Genomic DNA, 18920 nt, shown 5'->3' with positions numbered 1-18920 from the left:
GCGTCATCAAAAACAATAAACTTCCGGTAGCTTTCAAAACAAAACACCTTTAAACCTTATTTAATTACTTTTCATTCATTCATTATTAAACGTTAACAAATAGATTTCAGTGAACTTTTAGAAAACGTGATTCCAGTATTCCCATGATAAAAAGCCCAGTGGCTTTTAATAAAGTGATATACTTTTGATTTAGGGAGAGCAAGCTCACATCTATCATATTTTGAAGTCCCTCAGTCCTCATAGAAATTTCTCCAGCTTCACACGCACCCGTGAACACCCTCTTCCGGGATACAATTTTATCTATCCATCTATAATAAAAGGCAACCAAATGTAATTATTTAAGTTGTTTATGTTTTTATTGCTAATGTTACACAAGTAGACACATTCTTCTATTGTTCTTTGCACTTCCACAATAGCTAGTGCAATTATTTAACAGCATCAAAAGGATATGGAATCACACAAACACAGAAAGGAAATGACATTTTTGTGTGCTTTCAGTGCAGTGTCAGTTAATGCCTAATGCTACATATATTATTTAACAGAAACCAACATTTCAAACATTGGAGCAGACCAGATCATTTGATTCAGTGATTTTTAGATCAAAGCTGGTTTTGGATTTCTTTTTGGCCATTTGTCCTTGCCTGGCTCCAGACTTCAAATAGCGCTCCTTGTTGTGGATAACCTGAATATACTGGTCATTGCTGCTATTCTGCTGGTCACTGCTAGAGGCCAGGGAAGCTGAGTCTGACTCAGTCTGCACATTCTCCAGCTTTTGCTTTGTCTTGGACTTCACATGAGGCTCAACATGTCTGGCCCGAGTTTGAGACAGATACTGTCTTCTCGGGGAATGAATGTGACATCTGGTTTGCAGAAGAAGAGGGTCAACTACTCTCACATTAGCCTGTGACTCAGAGTGTGACTCTTCATCTCCACAGGCTATTTCTCCTACTCCATTCTCCTCTTCATCTACGTCTTGAGCCCCATATCTTCCTTGAGCTGTGTGGTTTTCTTTAGATATAGTTATGTAGGTTTCTAGACGGTCACCAATGTAGAAATGTGCTGGCTGTTGGAGGTTAGACGGTGAGCGGGCCCGATGAGTTTTCCCTAGTGACATCTTTCTCCTGCCTTTCCCTTGGTCTTCCTCCTCATCCTCTTCACTTGGATGTTGCTGTGATGCATGGGACTGGTAAGGACGTGGTTTACTGTGAGCATTGCGTGGTGTGTAGCGTCTGACATTACGTGGGTACAGTTCCATGATCTCTGTGGGTTCCTCCATGAAATAATGGCGTGGGATCCGTGTGGCTGAGCGCAGCAACTTTTTCCTGGGTTCATGCTCATTGACAATCACATAGCGGGTGGTGTGACCACGGCGTCCTCTATAACTCTGTGCAGTAATGATCCCAGCAGCTTCAACTGGATGAACAGAATGTACAGTCTTCCTGCACAAGGGGTCAGAGTGAATGCTCTCAGAACAGTGAGGTGGAGAATTGTATACCATGTGATGGTAGGACTTGGATCTGCAGGTACCACTAGGACCACCAAGAAAAGGTGGAGGCCTATAATGAAAAAGGACAACAATAACAATCAGCTTTTGTGTTACAGCAGATTACATTTCGTTGTTTTCCATGGATTACAAATGTCAGTGCTCTCCACAGAACACTAGTGTTGTCGAACAGGGGAAAATGATACTGTCTTTACATATCTCTGCCCCCTGATAAAATGCTGATTAAGGATTATTTAGCTGCAAATTGGGGCTGAACGTTTAATCCTTGTTATATCAAAATCAAGAGGCACTTGATTGGCAGCCGTTTGTAGTCAATGATTGACTAAAGCCTGGAACCCATGGACGATCAGTTTGGCAGCATTTCGTCGAATCTGCGTAGTATAACTCGGTTCCCTTTGCCACAATACAAACTTTGTCTCTACCATGTTTGACAGATAATTTAGCATGTTGTGGATCACGAGCTGTTCCTTTTCTCTGCCACACATTTCTCTTCTCGTCATTTTGGTACTAGTTAATCTTGTTCATCTGTCAAACTTTTTTTTTTTCAGAAATATGTTCACTCTGTTAGATGTTTTCTGGAGAAGTCCTGGCCCTCTTGTTCTGGTGTAACCAGTGGCTTGCACCTTGTTGTAAACCCTCTTTAATTTTGGTGTCTCTTGCCTTGAGAGTGTTCTTGACTTAGCTAGACGTTATGCTTTTGTTTTTCTAAACCATGGAAATCATTTTGTCATTGTTCACTTTCATTGTCTTCCTGTGGCCTTTCAAGTTTCTTGGTGTTGTGAGTGCCTTCATTCTTATTTGATTGTACCAAAGTGTTGATTTGACCACCCCTAAACTTTTGGAGTTCTTTCTAATATTTGTATTTTGTTTTATCGGCCCAGTGATAGTCTCCTGTCTTTGGCCCTCATATTTAAAATACAGTTAAAAGCTTTGAAATAATTTGAAATTCACTACTATGGTGTACAGAGGCAAAACTATAAAAGAATTGTGTCAATGTCCAAATACTTTGGGGCCTGATATATACATATTATTAATAGTATCTCTATATACATGTTAATAAGCTGACTTTAGGGGATGTGGAAGAGGCAGAGACACATACTAGCAGGATGCCATAGTCATGACTTAATGTTTTATGTCTTTGCATGAAAAATTATAGACCTATTTTTTTAGATTATAGTGAAATCTATACAGATTACAGATTTACATAATGGGCAGCATGAGAGAAGTTCACTTCTGAAATGTCATAAGTTAGAAATAACAGTTAATCTTTTAAATATGTATAAAAGAAACTATTTGAATTGCTTGATCATTTTTAATTTACGTTTTTTTCGTTACCAATATTTTAAAGTGGACATCAAAAAGAAACTTTCTCAACAGGCTGTATATGTTTTACCAGGTTTGACCAAGTCTGAGTTCTTCCATTGGCAAACTAGACTGAGACTTTATCAAAACATATCATTAGGCATCGCTCCTGGCTATAATTTCATAGTGAATATATGATAGAGGAAATTTATAACACAGTTTCACTATATTCAGCCTTTAAGAGGTCCCCTAAAGTAAACCTGACTGGTTAAAGCAACATGTGTGTGAGACCTGTTAGGAATGTGCTCCAGCCAATGTTTGGGCAGTACGGTTACTGCTGGACTTCTGATAGATCCGGCCACACCTCCTCTGTTCAGGTCTCCTCTAGATACTGATTTCGTGATGGTGCGGATGCAATTCCCACGATGAACAGGGGATTCAAAGTTTGTGGTGCTGCTATTCTGACAGGGAGATGGGGTGTGGTTAGAGGACTCTTGGCTGGCGATGTTGTTTTCCTCATGATCTGACTTTTTGTCTGCAGCAGCCTCTGGAATCTGTAGTCTCGCTGTAGAAGAGCGATACAGTGATGTGAAAAAGTGTCTGCCCTTCCTGATTTTGTATGTTTGTCACACTAAAATGTTTCAAATCATCACACAAATTTAAAAATTAGACAAAGATAACACAAGTAAACACAAAATGCAGTTTCTAAATGAAGGTGTTTATTATTAAGGGTAAAAAAATATCCATACCTGTATGGCCCTGTGTGAAAAAGTTAAGCCCTTAACCTAATAATGGGTTGGGCCAGCAGTCAGCTGGGCCTTTATTGATGCCTCGGGACTTGCTGTGATAAATGGAACCATGATTTCTGCAAGTTTTGAAAAGTCCAGCAGCGAGTCCATGGCGTAGAACAGCGGTGTCCAACTCCAGACCTCAAGGGCCGGTGTCCTGCAGGTTTTAGATGTGTCCTTAATCCAACGCAGCTGATTTGAATGGCTAAATTACCTCCTCAACATGTCTTTGGCTGTATCCCAATCCAGGGTCTGCAGCCTTAAAGGCCGCATTTTAAGGCCGATTACGTCACAGCAACGCGACAAAGGCTGTCCCAATTCAAAGGCTGCTCGAAATGCGGCCCTCAAATGCGTCCTTCATTTCACTGAATGTTAAGGATGTGGCGGTGCAGACTTTGTGGCCCAACATATCCCAGACTGCATAGCGCGGCGGTGTGTGTGGATAATTTTGCCAGAAAAAGAGGGCCGGCCGAAGAGTAAACTTTCAAAAGTAAGTACTGAATATTATGTCACTTATTTATGTGCGAGTGTTTAATAACGAAGAACATGAAAACATTACTGTTGGCCACATGTCGGCAAAGTTATGTGACATTAGTGACGTTTGGGCAGGGATAGCTCAGTAGGTAGAGTGGTGGCCCCATGATCGGAAGGTCGGGGGTTCGACTCCACTGAACGGCTACCCTGAGGTACCCCTGAGCAAGGTACCGTCCCTACACACTGCTCCCCGGGCGCTGCACTGGTGGCTGCCCACTGCTTCACTGGGTGAATGGGTTAAATGCAGAGGAACTATTTCCTTATGGGGGACTAACACGCACACTTTACTTTACACTTTGTACTAACTTGGTTTTAAAGCCTTTACTTTAAAATAAACGCCGTTCAATAGCTGAGCTTAATCTCACAGAGAATGTGATGATTCTATGGATATTTAAAGTCAGCACTGAGACAAATTTAGTAATGCCAACATATTAAAAGAACAATATTTGTCTCTCATATATATAACACAGTTATATATACAGTGTCAAAGAAACCTGTCTTTGAGTGAAGATTTAAGGTGACAGGAAATATAAATGATATAAATAAATGCAGCTTGAATCTTTACTGAAGCTCAGTATTTGAAACAGAGTCATTCACTGCTGTGATAACTAATAATGATTAAGATAATAACTATCATATTGGCCATATTATATTTACATTACCAAAGTAAGATGACTTTAGTCTCATGAACAACATTAGCTAATTGTTATTTACTAACTAATCTTAAAATGACTGTTCAGTACAAAAATGAAGCCCAACAATCATGTTTTACAGTCGTGTGGTCTCAGCCTCAGATACTTATCACATCACACAAAGCTCATGTAGAAACAAATGAACAAAATATGTTCTACTCCGTTTCTGTCAAACAAAGCTGTATGAAACGTTTCCCGCTTTTACTATAACGGTTGATAGGCAACCTGGGCAGCGCGAGGGAGGCTAGACCGTCCCATTTCACAAGCCTCTCACTTCCGGCCTTAGCGGTCTTTGAGTACGTGGCCCTTGAGGACCGTTAAGGCTGCAGACCCTGAATTGGGATACAGCCTTTAAGTTCTCCAGAGGTGATGAACTAATCCTTTGATTCGGGTGTGTTGACCCAGTATGAGATCTAAACCTGCAGGACACGGGTCCCTGAGGTCTGGAGTTGGACACCCCTGGCTTAGAAAAAAACAAAATGAAGACTTTGGACAGGCCTAGTTAAAGTGCTGACCTGAACATGACTGAGATGCTGTGGCATGACCTTAAAAAGACGGTTCATGTCGAAAACTCTCCAAAGTGTCTGAATTACAACGATTATGCAAAGATGAGGGGGCCAAAATTCCTCCACAGTGCTGTAAAAGACTCGTTGTCAGTTATGGCAAACATGTGATTGCTGCTGAGGGTGGCCCAACTCGTTATTAGGTTTAGGGGGTAATCACTTTTTCACACATTGGATTTTTTTCCCCTTAAAAATAAACACCTTTAGAAACTGTATTTTGTGTTTACTTGTGTTTTATTTTTAATATTTTTATTTGTTTTATGATCTGAAACATTTAAGGGTGACAAACATACAAAAAAAGGTCATCAATAAGGGGGCAAACATAGAAGACGAGAGATACCTGCAGCCATCTGGAAGACTTTCTTCTTGTCTTCAGTGCGCTCCTGAGAAGGTTTGAAAAAACACTGACTTCAGACGCACACCATTATACTATCATTATGTAATGGCCAGTTTAAGGCTGCACTATATATACGCAGTGACATGACAAAGTATTTGCTCCCTCCCTTCTTTTGCATATGTGTGAGACTTAAATGTTTTAGGTCAAACAAATTGTAATACTGACAACCTGAGTAAATACAAAACACAAATGCGTACAGACAGTATTTATGTTTACAAAATTAAAAATGATAAACATTTCCACTCCCCCTGTGTGTGGTCTTCATCCTTCTAGCTAAGGCCCTCTAACAGAGACCTGGGAGGTTGACGGTCCTTCACAATATCTTTGTTCCTTCCCAACTGAGGGTACTGCTCCTTGTGGCTGTTTATCTTGTAGTCAAATATCTCGCCAATGATATGTTTACTGCCTGAATTGACACCAAAAAAGCCTGAATGCTGCACACATCAGAATCAGAATCAGAAAGACTTTATTTATCCCCAAGGGGCAATTAAGAGGATACTTAATTATGGATACTAGGGTGCTTGGCACTTTAAAAGGCTAACAGTGTACTTAATGGGACTTTGGAAGACAAAGTCAAAGACAATCACAGAGGTCACCATCAAGTGTGGGCATACCAAGGTGATGCCCACTTCTGGATAGGCCTCAACCCTCTAAAGCAGTTTATCAGTAGGATTGGATAGGAATATATATTTAGGTCTGGAGTGACCATCAGCCATCTCCTGTACAAAGAAATTATGATGTACACCAGGAGATCCACTTCAGCATCTACTGTGAGGACATCGTGATTTTATTCGAACTGGATAAGTTTGGTTGAAAACAGAGGAAAGGTGATGCAGACTATTAAGCCAGAAAGGAGAATAGCAGATACAGTGGGGCAAAAAAGTATTTAGTCAGCCACCGACTGTGCAAGTTCCCCCTCCTAAAATGATGACAGAGGTCAGTAATTTGCACCAGAGGTACACTTCAACTGTGAGAGACAGAATGTGAAAAAAAATCCATGAATCCACATGGTAGGATTTGTAAAGAATTTATTGGTAAATCAGGGTGGAAAATAAGTATTTGGTCAATAACAAAAATACAACTCAATACTTTGTAACATAACCTTTGTTGGCAATAACAGAGGTCAAACGTTTACTATAGGTCTTTACCAGGTTTGCACACACAGTAGCTGGTATTTTGGCCCATTCCTCCATGCAGATCTTCTCGAGAGCAGTGATGTTTTGGGGCTGTCGCCGAGCAACACGGACTTTCAACTCCCGCCACAGATTTTCTATGGGGTTGAGGTCTGGAGACTGGCTAGGCCACTCCAGGACTTTCAAATGCTTCTTACGGAGCCACTCCTTTGTTGCCCGGGCGGTGTGTTTTGGATCATTGTCATGTTGGAAGACCCAGCCTCGTTTCATCTTCAAAGTTCTCACTGATGGAAGGAGGTTTTGGCTCAAAATCTCACGATACATGGCCCCATTCATTCTGTCCTTAACACGGATCAGTCGTCCTGTCCCCTTGGCAGAAAAACAGCCCCATAGCATGATGTTTCCACCCCCATGCTTCACAGTAGGTATGGTGTTCTTGGGATGCAACTCAGTATTCTTCTTCCTCCAAACACGACGAGTTGAGTTGATACCAAAAAGTTCTACTTTGGTTTCATCTGACCACATGACATTCTCCCAATCCTCTGCTGTATCATCCATGTGCTCTCTGGCAAACTTCAGACGGGCCTGGACATGCACTGGCTTCAGCAGCGGAACACGTCTGGCACTGCGGGATTTGATTCCCTGCCGTTGTAGTGTGTTACTGATGGTGACCTTTGTTACTTTGGTCCCAGCTCTCTGCAGGTCATTCACCAGGTCCCCCCGTGTGGTTCTGGGATCTTTGCTCACCGTTCTCATGATCATTTTGACCCCACGGGATGAGATCTTGCATGGAGCCCCAGATCGAGGGAGATTATCAGTGGTCTTGTATGTCTTCCATTTTCTGATGATTGCTCCCACAGTTGATTTTTTCACACCAAGCTGCTTGCCTATTGTAGATTGACTCTTCCCAGTCTGGTGCAGGTCTACAATACTTTTCCTGGTGTCCTTCGAGAGCTCTTTGGTCTTGGCCATGGCGGAGTTTGGAGTCTGACTGTTTGAGGCTGTGGACAGGTGTCTTTTATACAGATGATGAGTTCAAACAGGTGCCATTCATACAGGTAACGAGTGGGGGACAGAAAAGCTTCTTACAGAAGACGTTACAGGTCTGTGAGAGCCAGAGATTTTCCTTGTTTGAGGTGACCAAATACTTATTTTCCACCCTGATTTACGAATAAGTTCTTTACAAATCCTACCATGTGGATTCATGGATTTTTTTTTCACATTCTGTCTCTCACAGTTGAAGTGTACCTCTGGTGCAAATTACTGACCTCTGTCATCATTTTAAGTGGGGGAACTTGCACAATCGGTGGCTGACTAAATACTTTTTTGCCCCACTGTACAAGTGCCTGGGTATCCCACAGGCCAGTGGGAACCATGATAAAGATGCAAAAAGGTCAGGCACAGCCAAATACCTCCAGAAGGTAAGATAGGTGCTGAGAAGGCAGCTAAACAGTAAGAATAGGATCCATGCCATCAGTAGAGATTCCCTACCAGTTATCTGAATAAAAAGCTAACTAAAAGAGGAGACGGATGCCGCTAATGTGAAGATACAAACATTCCTCATAATGTCCATCCAATCCACATGAAGTCCAGGACCTTGAGGCTCTATGAGCAGTAAAAAGAGCGAGTGAGGATTAGTGACTATCAAAGTCACCATCCAGGATATAGCATAGAACATATGCAAATAGATCAGGCCCATCAAGACAGACAGTGATGCAGAACAGGACCAGGAACCATTATAGATGACCAAGCTTATGCATGGGATGTACCTTTGAAAGGCGGAGGAAGTGGCTGACATGAACAAATCCCACAGTTGCTGGGAAAAGCTGGCTTAAAGGACAGCACAGAGGGATGGTGGTGGTAGATCCACAGGAAGAATCTACTACAGACAACAGGACCCAAGTTAGGGTCTGCAAAAGGTACTTGAGAGACAATCCAGCAGATAGTAGCTTCCAGCAGATCCCAGGCACAACATCAGATGTCTATGTCCAGAAGGACCCAGTCCCAGGAAAGATACCATATGTTTAAAATGCTATCTGGAAAATCATTTGTTCTGTTAAATAGCACTTGGGAAATTTTTGACAAAAACTTTAAATTTCATAGAGGGGCTAATAACTTTGTCCTCATCTGTAAATGCCTTTCTCGCTCTTATTTTTATGTGAAAAAATGCTGAAAGTGATTCAACTTACAGTCTGGAGCTGCATCCTTAGCTGGTTGTTGGTGAATTTGAGGGATCTGGCGATAGACTGGAGATAGTATATCAGCATGCTGAAACACAGTTGAACAATTCACAAGTCATGTAGGATACAGATGTTTGCGTATTTGCATATTGTGAGTGTATGTGTATATGTGTGTGTGAGAGAGAATTAGAGAGAAATTGTGAGTGAGAGAGCGCATGTATACGTGACAGATATATGCAATATGTGTCGTGTGCAGCCTCACAACAGCAGCAGCAGTGCTGGCAGTACGACGACAGGACTGGTGATGTAACTTATTACTTTACTGAACCACACCGGGAAGTCAGTGGCCACTGTCTCAGAGATGATGTCGTAAATCTTCTCTTGACCACTGAAACACAAATTTAAGCATTTTTCTTTGTCTGAACACTGAAACACAACCACACAAGAAGGGGAAAAACAAAAGAGCTGCTAACTTCCACATCGATGGAAGCAAAAATAATGCTGAATAAAATATATACAGCTGCATGACAACATATATTGCCATCCAGTTGACAACTTCAGGGAAGGCTTTGCTTATTTCAGCAAGACAGTCCAGAACATTCTGCATCCATTTCAATAGTATAGCTCCAAAAGGGACAACAATGGGCATCGCTTTCAAACTGCAGCAACTCGTTCCAACAAGGAGACACAACACAGAAGGAAATGGAGATGTTTCCTACTGTTTTAATGTGTATCTGGCAATGGAGTTTAATCAACATTTCATATGAATTGAATGATATTTTTCAATTTCAGTTATTTAATATGATCTTTCTGAAGTATTTAAATATAGTCTTTAAATGGTATGAAAATTACTACATTTAGATTTTATTTAAATACCCTACCAGCCTTTTTGGAAACAGGATTTGACTTTGTATACTATGCAAAGAAAGATCTTTTCCAAACTATGATGCTACGCTCGTAAATTAAAATATGTCCCGTTTCAAAACACACATAAATATGTATTGTGCAGGCTGAGGATGGAAGACACCAAAATTGGGAATTCTCTAAAATATGCATATATCCCTCATTGGTACATGTGGTAAAACATCCACTTCTGTCTTACATTCTCAGCACAGTAAATAAAAAAGGGAATCTGTTCATTAAAAACAAGAAACAGTCAGAGGCTTGCTTCCCTGAGCAGTATTTACTTTAGGGAAATAGTATTGTATTTTGCCTGCATTATCACTTTGACCTTTAGGTCAATTTATTGACCTTTGGGAGAGGTCAGAGGTGAAACGTGACACGATATTCAAAATCTTTATACAGTGCGTTCTACTGTATATGTTGACACCAAAATTCCAAGAGTCATAGTTTCCATAAAGTCTTTTGTCAGTTTCTCACCAATAAATTGTTAAGTTGACCTTGAAGGTCTCGATGGATGTAAGATAAATTTTAATTCCTTACCTGAAAGGTCCGCAGTGTTGTGATGGTCTGTATCTCACTATAGCAAAGATGGTGGGCAGCATACACAAAAACAGCATGAAAAGCAGCATAGCCAGGTAGAAGTTGTTTGACCTAAAAAAGCAACGTGAGAACATGGATGTGTTGATATGATTCATTTTTACATTAATGTCTTTCCTTCATGCTCCTGAGCAGTTCAGTAGAAAATTACAATTCATGTGAATCAACTTAGCAGAAGTATCCCAGAGTATATCTGCAAATATGCTCTAAACAGTTTGTCATCTTCAAAAGGTGAACATTTTTTTCTTTGTTTTTTCTGTGTATCTGACCACATATCTGTAACATCTAACTGAAAATTGACAAAGTAACTAGATTAAGTGTTGTGACTATTCTACTTGCCAAAATACACTGCTCAATAAATAAATAAACTAAGGAAGATTTTTCATCAAAGTATAGCATCGAGTCACTTGAACTTCTGGGATCTTAATCTGATCAGCTAAGTAGCAGTGGGCGTTATTACAGGAGAGCTGACAGGGCTGTAAAAGGTCCCGACCTATCAGCAGAGCTAGAATCTGTTCCTTTGTGCAACGAGTAACAGGATAAGCACTGTTCCCTTTTTGAGCAATAAAGATCATAGAAAAAAATATTCTGACAAATCTTGAACGAATGGTGAATCATGAGTGGCTGCTAAGTCCAAATAATACTCAGGCAGTGTTTACTCATGACAGGATCATTTCTTAAAACACACCAAATAGTGTGTGGTGCTTAAATCTAACTAGCAAGTGAGACTGTCTAAATTTTTTCATGTCTTGACTTTGACTGGCCTCTCTAAAGTCTTCTTTTTTATAGTCATTCAGAGGTGGACTTGCTGGTGTATTTCGGATCATTGTCCAACTGCAGAACTGAAGTGTGCTTCAGCTGGCGGTCAAAAAGAGATGGCCAGATATTCTCCTGCAGGAAGTTTGGTAGACAGCAGAATTCATGTATGTTTGGATTTGTTCCCCCTTAATAATAAACACCTTCATTCAGAAGCTGCATTTTGTGTTTACTTGTGTTATCTTTGTCTAATATTTAAATTTGTTTGATGATCTGAAAAATTTAAATGTGACAGATACAAAATATAGTGTCGCGAAATCAATCAATGCAGAGCAGTGTCACAAACCACGGAGGCCCCAGAAAAGTGGAATCAAACGATGAGTTTATTAACAGCCCGGAGAAAACATCAACATATGTCTTCTGACCAAAATACATGTTGTGGATACTTATAAAGCAGTGGGGTACAAGGCCCCCCATTGCGTCAATGACAGATTAAAATAGGTTCCAGACATTAGTCACAGTTAATCGTACATCTTTAATAGCTATAAGCAGACATAGAACTTCTCTTTTCTATAACACCTTCCATACAAGGTAATAAACTTCAAGCCCTCAGGGTCTCTGAGGCTAATTATTGACTCTGGTCGTCTGTTACCAAGTAGAGTAAAATATAGTAAGACACCAAATGAGTTTAAGGCCTCAGGCCGGACACATTCCTAGATTATATGTATTATATGTACTGTAAGCATGCAGCTATCCTTCTATGTTCTAGTTTCCCTCAGCATGTATCACCTGGACAGTCACGCCAGTGAAGCTTAAGACCCTTAATGAACCGAACATCAACTCAAAATAAGCTCAGATATGCAATGTGTGTAAAATACTTCTAACCGTACTTGTAATAAAAGTTAACATAATGGAAGGATCCTCAAATGGACATCTTCAATAAACAGCTGTAATGCAGTATCAATACTGTGAGAAACATTATTAGATGAAATAATGCTGTAAAGAATGTTATTAATGCAGTTATAATGATGCAGATTATATGGCAGCAATAAAAGAATTTCTGTATCTCCACAATAGGAAATCAGGAAGTGGACAAAAACGTTTTCACACCACTGTATTTTCCTTTTACACAGTGAACTGTTGATGCTATCGATATGCACATGTGTCTTGTGTGATTTTCCACCACATCTGGGAGTGGCTGATAAGGACTGAAAGAGGCAATCACAGCTTTTTTTTAAAAAACTTAAATCACAGTAGCCTGACTGAGTATATGTGTGTATAAATGCTGCAGCAAGAGTCCTGACAGGGACTAGAAAGAGAGAGCAGATTTCTCCTGTTTTGGCTTCCTGTTAAATCCACAATTCAAAATCCTGCTCCTCACATACAAGGTCTTAAATAATCAGGCCCCATCTTATCTTAATGACCTTGTAGTACCATATCACCCTATTAGAGCACTTCTCTCTCGCTCTGCAGGCCTACTTGTTGTTCCTAGAGTATTTAAAAGTAGAATGGGAGGCAGAGCCTTCAGTTTTCAGGCCCCTCTTCTGTGGAACCAGCTTCCAGTTTGGATTCGGGAGACAGACACTATCTCTACTTTCAAGATTAGGCTTCAAACTTTCCTTTTTGCTAAAGCATATAGTTAGGGCTGGACCAGGTGACCCTGAATCCTCCCTTAGTGATGCTGCAATAGACGTAGGCTGCCGGGGGATTCCCATGATGCATTGAGTTTTTCCTTTTCTCACTCACTATGTATTAACAGACCTCTCTGCATTGAATCATATCTGTTATTAACCTCTGTCTCTCTTCCACAGCATGTCTTTATCCTGTCTTCCTTCTCTCACCCCAACCAGTCGCAGCAGATGGCCCCGCCCCTCCCTGAGCCTGGTTCTGCCGGAGGTTTCTTCCTGTTAAACAGGAGTTTTTCCTTCCCACTGTTGCCAAAGTGCGGCTCATAGGGGTTCATATGATTGTTGGGTTTTTCTCTGTATCTATGAAGCGCCTTGAGGCGACTTATGTTGTGATTTGGCGCTATATAAATAAAATTGAATTGAATTGAATTGAATTATACGTAAGTTGCTGCACAGGCTGATAAGTGAACAGCCTTAAGAAAAATACCCCCTTTGCTGACAATATACTGTACAAGCCTTTGGTGGCAACTTTAAATCTTTGTCAAACTGCAAAGAGCCAAGGATGTAATATAAGAGAATGTCTGGACAAAGACATTCTTGGTGTTTTGATGGTGGTTATGAAAAGTGCTGGGCTGCACCTCCCACTGACCTTGATTTCTCCATAGCGTTTGCACCATTTATGCCTTTTTGCAGCATTTTTAATGGATTTTGTTTTAACAAATTGTGCTGTAAGGAAAAGACAGTCCAAAAGGTTTGTGCTTCAGTTTTGGTGAGTGAAAATTTAATATGTAATTAGTCCATTATTCAGTAGCATCACAGCATTAAACCTGTGCAGATAAGATTACCTGAATTTACCTTTACTTTCATCCAGATGTGGGAAATTCTGTGTTCAAAATGCCAACACGGTGGTAGAAAAAACACTAATATTTAGGCCAAATAAAAGTCATCAAATGATTTTTTTTAACTATACTGGAAATTTGGGTATGTTTCATGTGTGTGTGTGTGTGTGTGTGTGTGTGTGTGTGTGTGTGTGTGTGTGTGTGTGTGTGTGTGTGTGTGTGTGTGTGTGTGTGCGTGTGTGTGCGTGTGCGCATCTAACCTGGATGCTCGAAAGACCTGCTGATGGGGAACATTACAGGTAAGTACAGCCCAGCTCCTCAGATACATCAGACCAATCAGCTTCAGCACATTAAAGGCAGGAAGACAGGGAGAAAAAAATGCCCCCATCCTGAAGGAAAGAAAGAGATAGACCAGCCACACACACACACAGGCACACACACACACACAGGCACACACACGCGCGCACACACACACACACACACACACACACACACACACACACACACACACACACACACACAGGCAATAAGGTCACACTTCATATAAAAGATATGACATTCAGTGGCTCATGATTTCACTTCATTACATTTATTGCTGCAAGGAGACGTTTCTGAAATTGGATGAGAAAATACAATCAAGAGGTGTAGTGGAAAGATTACAGAGAGCTACAGTCCGTTAAACAGGGTAATGGAGACCTGTCAGCACCAGTCAGGCCATTAGCTCTGAAATAGGTCCTGTGGTTCTGGAATTGTAAAATGTTTTTCAGACTTACCAGATCATTCCTTGGTTATAAATTAGATGCAAGACATTCTCGGCTATTTTGAATTCTCCATATTCAGGCTGAAAACAGACAAAACAAAAGTAATCACTGCAACAATCCTGAGTCAGACAAGAGTCTCTCAGGGTCTTTATTGTCTTTTCATGACATGCCAAATGTTTTCAGTTACTGCAAAGGTCTGGTTTGCAGGGATGCCCGGTCATTACCAGGACTCCTGTGCTATGAAGACATACTCTTGTAAAAGATACAGCATTAGCATTGTCTTAGGTTAAAATTTGCAAGGTCTTCCCTGAAAACGACATCTGGATCAAATCATATATTGCTCTAAAATATGCATATAGACCTTTGAGCTTTCATGGTGGTTTTGTAAGCACCAACACAGTATGACAAATCCAGCTTTTGAACGTGAACCAGCTTCCCATCCCTACTGGGTAGTGACCAAAGGAATAATACTGCAGATATAAGCGGCAGAAATGAGCTTTCTCTGAAGATTGAATGGCCTCTCTCTTTGAGATAGGGTGAAGAAGTCGGCCATTTGGGAAGGGCTCAGAGTAGAACCACTGCTCCTCCACATTGAAAGGAGCCGGTTCAGGTGGTTCAGGCATCTGACCAGGATGCTTCCTGGGTGGAGTGTTCCAGGCATGTCCCACTGAGAGGAGGCCCCAGGACACCCTGGAGAGATCATATCTCTCACTCGGTCTGGGAATGCCTTGCTGTTCCTCCATACATGCTAGAGGAGGTGACTGGGGACAGGGAATTCTCAGCTTCTCTACTGAGGCTTAAGAAAACGTGGGATAGATTTAATCAGAGGTGGGACCAAGTCATTGTTTTGCAAGTCTCAAGTAAGTCTCAAGTCTTTATCCTCAAGTCTCAAGTCAAGTCTCAAGTAATGTCAGGCAAGTCAGAGTCGAGTCTCAAGTCACTGGTGTAAAAGTCCGAGTCAAGTCACAAGTCTGACATTTTGAATTTCAAGTCCTTTCGAGTCTTTAAAAAAAACAAACGAAAAAATAATGTTGCAGTTATGCTAAATGTAAATATTAGACCATGTAATTTTTAAATCTGTGTTTTTCTCAACACATGACAAAATGGTGAACTTAGAAAATATACACAAATTGTGAAATTGCACCTCTTTAAAATGCAGCTCAATTAAACCTAGCTCCAAGAATAATTTTCACCGACAGTTCTGAGATAAGCTGCATGTTATTCTTGGATGCGGTTGTAGGACCGGCTTTAAAATCGCATGACAAAAATATCATACACATTAAAAAAAACTGCATCACCAACGTAGCCTGGAAAACATTTGCTAGTTAGATGAAGTCAGCTATCTCATCGTAGCATATTTATATGCATATTTATAATTACACGGTTCTTGGAGTGAGTGCATACACTCATGAAGTTTAGTAACTTCAGGTCACTGCAACAAGCCCAGGTACAGTTTACCGACGGATGGGTGCAGGACCTTGAAATGCATCGTGTAGAACGAAAGACCATCGTACGTATCATAAGTTTACCAGTCTCACAAATCGTCGTCATAAATACACATTCCTTAACCGTTTATTAATAGGACCTTTGAGCTCAACGGTAATTAATTAGTAGTGGAAATAATTTCTGGTAGCATCACAGAAATGTAGCAGTGACAATAATACTGTATGCTGTAATCGCACTGGGCAATTAGTGATACAAAAAACCTGTTTTACCCTGTGAATAAAAGTATATGTTTTTGTCAATGTACCATAATAACAGAAGCGAAACGCAATATTGTGTCAGGACAATTCACTATTTATGCACAATAAATAAAGGAGCATAGCGCGACAATTTCTGTTCAGCGCCAGACTTGCTTGTAACCTATATCACTAATTATGTTATGAAAATGACGTATTAACTACTAAAAAACACTGACCTTCGTGTAAATGCTTGGAGCAGACTAACCTGTGAGCTGGAGTGTTCTGGGACGTTATATTTGATCTTTGAATGGCTGCAATCCAGTCGCCTTTGTTACTTCGGAAACATGGCTCGAACAATTTCTCTTCAACGACGTAATCCGATAACAACCGATCTCTTTACCCGTCGGCTTCCCGTGGCTGTCATGCGACCGGCTATTGCAGTTAATAATACAACGGCTTCTTGACATTTTTTGTGTTTCTTTTTATCGCTGTGTGACTGATTTCAATTAAAAGCCTGCGTGCGCTAGTACCGCTTGCCACGAGTTCCCAGAATCCTTTGTGGTTCTACCCCAGAATGACATCACATTTTCAATCTCTATATAATATGCATGTTAAATTTTATATTTGGGGTAAAATATCAAGTCTTTTCAAGTAAACCGGTTCAAGTCCAATTCAAGTCCCAGGTCATTGGTGTAAAAGTCTAAGTCAAGTCACAAGTCTTAGAACATTTTTTCAAGTCAAGTCTAAAGTCATAAAATTAATGACTCGAGTCTGACTCGAGTCCAAGTCATGTGACTCGAGTCCACACCTCTGGATTTAATGATAGTTTTTTCCTCTCAAACCACTTTTATTTTTAACATTTTTACTATAGTTTATCATAGCAATCATATTCAGCATTTCCATTAGATTTCCCCCAATATCAAAAATATTTGTGTTATCAGCAAAAATGTGTATTTTTAATAGATCACATACCCTTCAAATGTCATTTATTTAAATAGTGAATAGTTTTGGATCCGGGACAGAACTCTGGATAACATCCAAACATGAGGAGTATTACTCTCCCATCTCACAAATTGTTTCCTGCTGGTCAAATAATTTTTCACGCAATGTAGTACAACCCCTCTGATTAAATATCGTTCCAGTTTATTAATTAATATTTCATAATCACTTGCATCAAATATTGTAAGATTTAGGAATACTCCGGCTGCATGTCGTTTCTACTGTGTAGCATTTATACCCTCCCAAAAAGACAAAAAACAAACTAAAAACCAGCAACAAGCAATTTAAACACAAACAATCACAAAGAAAGCCTGATGCTTAGCCTCATCCACCCCAGCTGTGAAACTCAGAAACCAGTCTTACTTGTTATCATCTATACACCTGGGCCTTACACAGAGTTTCTGTCTGATTTCTCAGACTTTGTATCTGATTTAGTTCTCAGCTCAGATAAAATAATTATTGTGGGTGATTTTAACATCCACGTAGATGCTAAAAATGACAGCCTCAACATGGCATTTAATCTGTTATTAGACTCAATTGGCTTCTCTCAAAATGTAAAAGAACCCACCCACCACTTTAATCACACTCTAGATCTTGTTTTAACATATGGCATAGAAACTGAACATTTAACAGTGTTTCCTGAAAACCCTCTCCTGTCTGATCATTTCCTGATAACATTTACATTTACAATAATTGATTACACAACAGTGAAGAGTAGACTTTATCAAAGTAGATGTCTTTCTGAAAGCGCTGTAACTAAGTTTAAGAATATAATCCACCCACTGTTATCATCTTCAATGCCCTGTACCAACACAGAGCAGAGCAGCTATCTGAACGCTGCTCCAACAGAGGTCGATTATCTTGTTAATAATTTCACCTCCTCACTACGTACGACTCTGGATACTGTAGCTCCTGTGAAAACTAAGGTCTCTAATCAGAAGTACCTGACTCCGCGGTATAATTCTCAAACACGTAGCCTAAAGCAGATGACTCGTAAGCTGGAGAGGAAATGGCGTGTCACAAATTTAGAGGATCATAATTTAGCCTGGAGAAATAGTTTGCTGCTTTATAAGAAAGCCCTCCACAAAGCCAGAACATCTTACTATTGATCACTGATTGAAGAAAATAAGAACAACCCCAGGTTTCTCTTCAGCTCTGTAGCCAGGCTGACAAACAGTCAGAGCTCTGTTGAGCCAACCATCCCTTTAACGTTAACTAGTAATGACTTCATGAACTTCTTCACAAATAAAATTTTAATCATTAGAGAAAAAATTACCAGTAATCATCCCACAGATGTAATATTATCTACAGCTACTCTTAGTACCATTGATGTTAAGTTAGACTCTTTTTCTCCAATTGATCTTTCTGAGTTAACTTCAATAATTACTTCCTCCAAACCATCAACGTGTCTTTTAGACCCCATTCCTACAAAACTGCTCAAAGAAGTCCTGCCATTAATTAATGCTTCGATCTTAAATATGATCAACCTATCTCTAATAATCGGCTATGTACCACAGGCCTTCAAGCTGGCTGTAGTTAAACCTTTACTCAAAAAGCATCTCTGGACCCAGCAGTCTTAGCTAATTATAGGCCAATCTCCAACCTTCCTTTATATCAAACATCCTTGAAAGAGTAGTTGTCAAACAGCTAACAGATCATCTG

At 40.2% G+C, this 18920-nt stretch overlaps 1 protein-coding gene across 3 annotated transcripts in view; it reads right to left on the bottom strand.

The window, feature by feature from the left end:
• Window positions 1–331: 331 nt before the first annotated feature.
• The window catches only part of tmc3 (transmembrane channel like 3), a 42964-nt gene continuing 24375 nt past the window's right edge, over window positions 332–18920 (bottom strand). For 2 of the 3 annotated variants that reach the window (XM_014411345.3, XM_076887115.1), the window contains 8 exons: window positions 14590–14657; window positions 14077–14205; window positions 10537–10647; window positions 9356–9481; window positions 9103–9181; window positions 5724–5766; window positions 3098–3371; window positions 332–1556 (listed from right to left, as the gene is read on the bottom strand). In XM_014411345.3, coding sequence (XP_014266831.3) covers window positions 554–1556; window positions 3098–3371; window positions 5724–5766; window positions 9103–9181; window positions 9356–9481; window positions 10537–10647; window positions 14077–14205; window positions 14590–14657 — 1833 coding nt within the window. In that variant the 3' untranslated portion in view covers window positions 332–553. The remainder of the gene's footprint in view (window positions 1557–3097; window positions 3372–5723; window positions 5767–9102; window positions 9182–9355; window positions 9482–10536; window positions 10648–14076; window positions 14206–14589; window positions 14658–18920) is intronic. The other variant, XM_076887109.1, reaches the window with a different exon arrangement.

This window comes from Maylandia zebra, linkage group LG1 (genome assembly GCF_041146795.1).
Source record: "Maylandia zebra isolate NMK-2024a linkage group LG1, Mzebra_GT3a, whole genome shotgun sequence".
Classification (NCBI taxonomy): Eukaryota; Metazoa; Chordata; class Actinopteri; order Cichliformes; family Cichlidae; genus Maylandia; species Maylandia zebra.
Note: the sequence above shows the minus strand (reverse complement) of the source record. Positions and strands in the feature narration are given on the sequence as shown.